This window comes from Caenorhabditis briggsae (assembly GCF_000004555.2).
Source record: "Caenorhabditis briggsae AF16 supercontig from assembly CB4, cb25.NA_005, whole genome shotgun sequence".
Taxonomy (NCBI): Eukaryota; Metazoa; Nematoda; class Chromadorea; order Rhabditida; family Rhabditidae; genus Caenorhabditis; species Caenorhabditis briggsae.
This window is the reverse complement of record NW_025543258.1, coordinates 1,463-4,859: the sequence shown is the minus strand read 5'-3', so window position 1 is coordinate 4,859 and position 3,397 is coordinate 1,463. Positions and strand designations below refer to the sequence as shown.

At 34.0% G+C, this 3,397-nt stretch overlaps 2 protein-coding genes across 2 annotated transcripts; both read left to right on the top strand.

Moving 5' to 3' along the window:
• Positions 1-596: 596 nt before the first annotated feature.
• Positions 597-1,255, top strand: CBG23560 (the record flags this gene model as incomplete). Its single annotated transcript, XM_002647746.1, has 3 exons — positions 597-704; positions 778-928; positions 975-1,255. 3 exons carry the CDS (start codon positions 597-599, stop codon positions 1,253-1,255), a joined length of 540 nt encoding a protein of 179 aa, XP_002647792.1.
• Positions 1,256-2,293: 1,038 nt separating this feature from the next.
• CBG23559 lies at positions 2,294-3,216 on the top strand (the record flags this gene model as incomplete). Its single annotated transcript, XM_002647745.1, has 3 exons — positions 2,294-2,408; positions 2,457-2,588; positions 2,789-3,216. The coding sequence occupies 3 exons, from the start codon at positions 2,294-2,296 to the stop codon at positions 3,214-3,216; spliced, it is 675 nt and encodes a 224-aa protein (XP_002647791.1).
• Positions 3,217-3,397: the final 181 nt, after the last annotated feature.

Genomic DNA, 3,397 nt, shown 5'->3' with positions numbered 1-3,397 from the left:
GATTTTTTGCATGCTTAATTTAGGTTTTAACACCCAGCCGATACTTTCCTACCAATTTTTCTTAATTGTTTTTTTTTCTCAATTCTATTTCACTTCCTTTTGTTTCTCAATATTCCTTCGTTTTTGCCCAATTTTCCGTTTTTTTTCCCAATTTTTCAATTTTCCTCAATTTTCGTGGTAATTGAAATTTTCTCATTTTTCATAATTTTCTAGATCATTGAATGAAGGAAACAATCACAGTTCAGTCATTTACCCACAAAAATTCAAAAATCCCAAAAATTGGCCCAAAATGAGCTGTTTTCTCTCGAAAATTGTTCGAACATGCAATTAAACATTACAAAAATTATAAAATTAATTTTTTTTTTCGATTAATTACCACGAAAATTTGAGCAAAAACGATGAAAAACGAAGGAAAACGGAGAAAATCCCAAAAAAAATTGGCAGCGATGACGTCATCAGTCATCATGACCGTTTTTTTTGTAAATTTTTTTTGTAGTGTTCGAACTGGAAAAATTTAAATTTTTGTCTATAAATCGCTGGAATAATCAAAACAATTATTTTCCGAAATTTTCGAAAAATCGATTTTCAGCTAAAAAATGACCAAACTCCCAGCCACGGATCCATTTGAGCTAGCATTTGCTGAGACTGACAAAACAGATGCAATTCTAGTAGTTGAGGGAAAGAAATTGCATGTTAATAAAGCGGTAAGTGGTTTGGCGGGAATTTGAAAATTTCAAAAAAATTTCCAAAAATCGATAAATCCCCAAAAGTTTGCAGCTCCTCTCCATTCACTCCGACTACTTCAACACCCTGTTCAACTCGGAATTCAAGGAAAAATCAATGTCGGAAATCGAAATTAAGGATGTGGAATTTGAAGATTTTGTCACATTGCTCAGCCTTATCATGCCAGAAACAATGCCACTGACAAGTAATCAGAAAAACTAGAATTCTTGAAAATCGTTCAAAATTTTCAGTTCAAAAAGGCGAGAAACTTCTGGAACTATCCGATCGATTTCTCATTCCAGCTGCCAAACGCCACGTGGAACTTTTCATTGCTCAGTCGGATATGGATAAGGAGAAGAAGCTGATATTGGCTGATAAATTCGATTCGGAGATTTTGAGAAACAATGCACTGGCAGAGTACAAAGAAAGACATTTTTACAATAATATTGGCAATGTTGGAAAGAATTTCTCCCAGACTACTAAAAATGCCATCTTTGATGTCTTTTTTCAGAAATTCCAACATAAACTTTGATCTCTTCTGTTGTGTTTTTGAATAAACTGTTATTTTTACTCTTTTTTCAGCACTGTTCTCATGAGTTTTCTTTCAAATTTTATAGGTTATTCTTCAAATTTCTTTAAAATCTGATAAAAATGAGATGAAATTGCTTATTTTCATCGAAAGTCGCAATAAAAATCGGCAATTGTCGTCAAATTCGGTGTAAAACTACGGAGGTACGCAATACACGCCGACGAAACCTTGCGGAATTTTTTTCCAGCTCAAATAAAAATCGCATGTTTTTCAGCTTTTTTTCGTTGGATTTTCTCGCGGTTTTCACAATTTTATGCTTAAGTTTTAAAAATTGTCATTCAGAAATTCAAAAAATCACGCCTCTCAGTTGAAAATTTCTGTCGTAATTTGAAAAAACTTTCCACTTTCCCAAGCAAAGGGAAAATGTACTAAAATGCGCAAAAATATGAACTTTTCCTTACCACTGAGACATCCGAAAATGACGCCAAATTCAAAAAATTTGGACCCCCCCCCCCAACTACAGTGTGTTTGTTGAATAAAACTGCTTTTTTTAAATTTCAGATTTTCAGCATGTTTCGCAATGTATAGATGAAAAATCGAAAAAATAAAAAGAAAAGTTTCGAAGATCTCTTTAGCCTTTGCAAACACCAAAAAATCCGAAAATTCGTCGATTTTCGGAAATTTTTATCAAAAATTGAGCTTTCCTGGATTACTGTAGCTTGAAAAATACGCAAACACCGACTTGCTCACTCTAAATTTCACACCGGAAATCGTTCGGTTTTAGGCGATTTCAAATTTTCTTGATTTTTTCGCCATTTCTGTCTTCTCAAAAATTTTGATATTTCAAAAAAATTGAAAATTTGAGTTTACTCAGGTTACTGTAGTTGGAAATGTACGCAGACACAGCCTTGCTCACTCTTAATTTACCACTGGAAATCGCTAATTTTCAGCCAATGTTTGGGTCGATTTTCTTCGTTTTTCTACTATCTTGCGTCTTTTTTCTCGAAATTTCGATTTTTTTCAAAAAATTTCAGCCAAAAAATGACCGCCAAACCTATTCACCCAATTTACGAAGCTACATTCGCTGAAACCGATAAAACCGATGCGATTCTATTGATTGATAATAAGAAATTGAATGTCAATCAGGCGGTAAGTGGTTTGGCGGAAATTTGAAATTTTCGAAAAAAATATTTTTTAATTCCAGCTCCTCTCCTACCATTCCGACCACTTCAAAACACTATTTCTCACAAAAATCGAAGAAAAATCGAGAATGTCAAATTTCAAGATTTTGCCACTTTGTTGAGTCTCGTTCAGCACAATCCGCTGAAAGTTGCCGGTCAGCTCCGCCCACTTTTTAGGCCACGCCCACAAAAATTTGAAAATTCCATGAATTTTTTGTTTTGAAAAAAAAAAAATCAAAAATCGGTCAATTATCGATTTTTCGAATAATTCGAAAATTTTCAAAAAATTGATTAATTATCACTTTTTCTTAAAAATTAAGACTTTCAAAATTATGTCAATTATCGATTTTTCCAGAATCCAACTCGGAACGTCTTCTGGAATTGTCTGAAAAATTCGAGATTCCGGCCGCGAAGCGCCACGTGGAACTGTTTCTAATCACCACCCATAAAGATAAAATGGACAAAATTCGAATCGCCGATCGATATCGATTGGACGATTTGCTGGCGAACGGAGTGATGGGATTCAAAACGAACATCGAATTTCGAAATTTGAGACAAAATTCAGACTACAAAAGCTACACTGATAAGACGAGAGTCGCGATTTTTCATCGAATGTTCGAATCGTCCAATCGATATCGATCGGCGATTCGAATTTTGTCCATTTTATCTTTATGGGTGGTGATTAGAAACAGTTCCACGTGGCGCTTCGCGGCCGGAATCTCGAATTTTTCAGACAATTCCAGAAGACGTTCCGAGTTGGATTCTGGAAAAATCGATAATTGACATAATTTTGAAAGTCTTAATTTTTAAGAAAAAGTGATAATTAATCAATTTTTTGAAAATTTTCGAATTATTCGAAAAATCGATAATTGACCGATTTTTGATTTTTTTTTTTTCAAAACAAAAAATTCATGGAATTTTCAAATTTTTGTGGGCGTGGCCTAAAAAGTGGGCGGAGCTGACC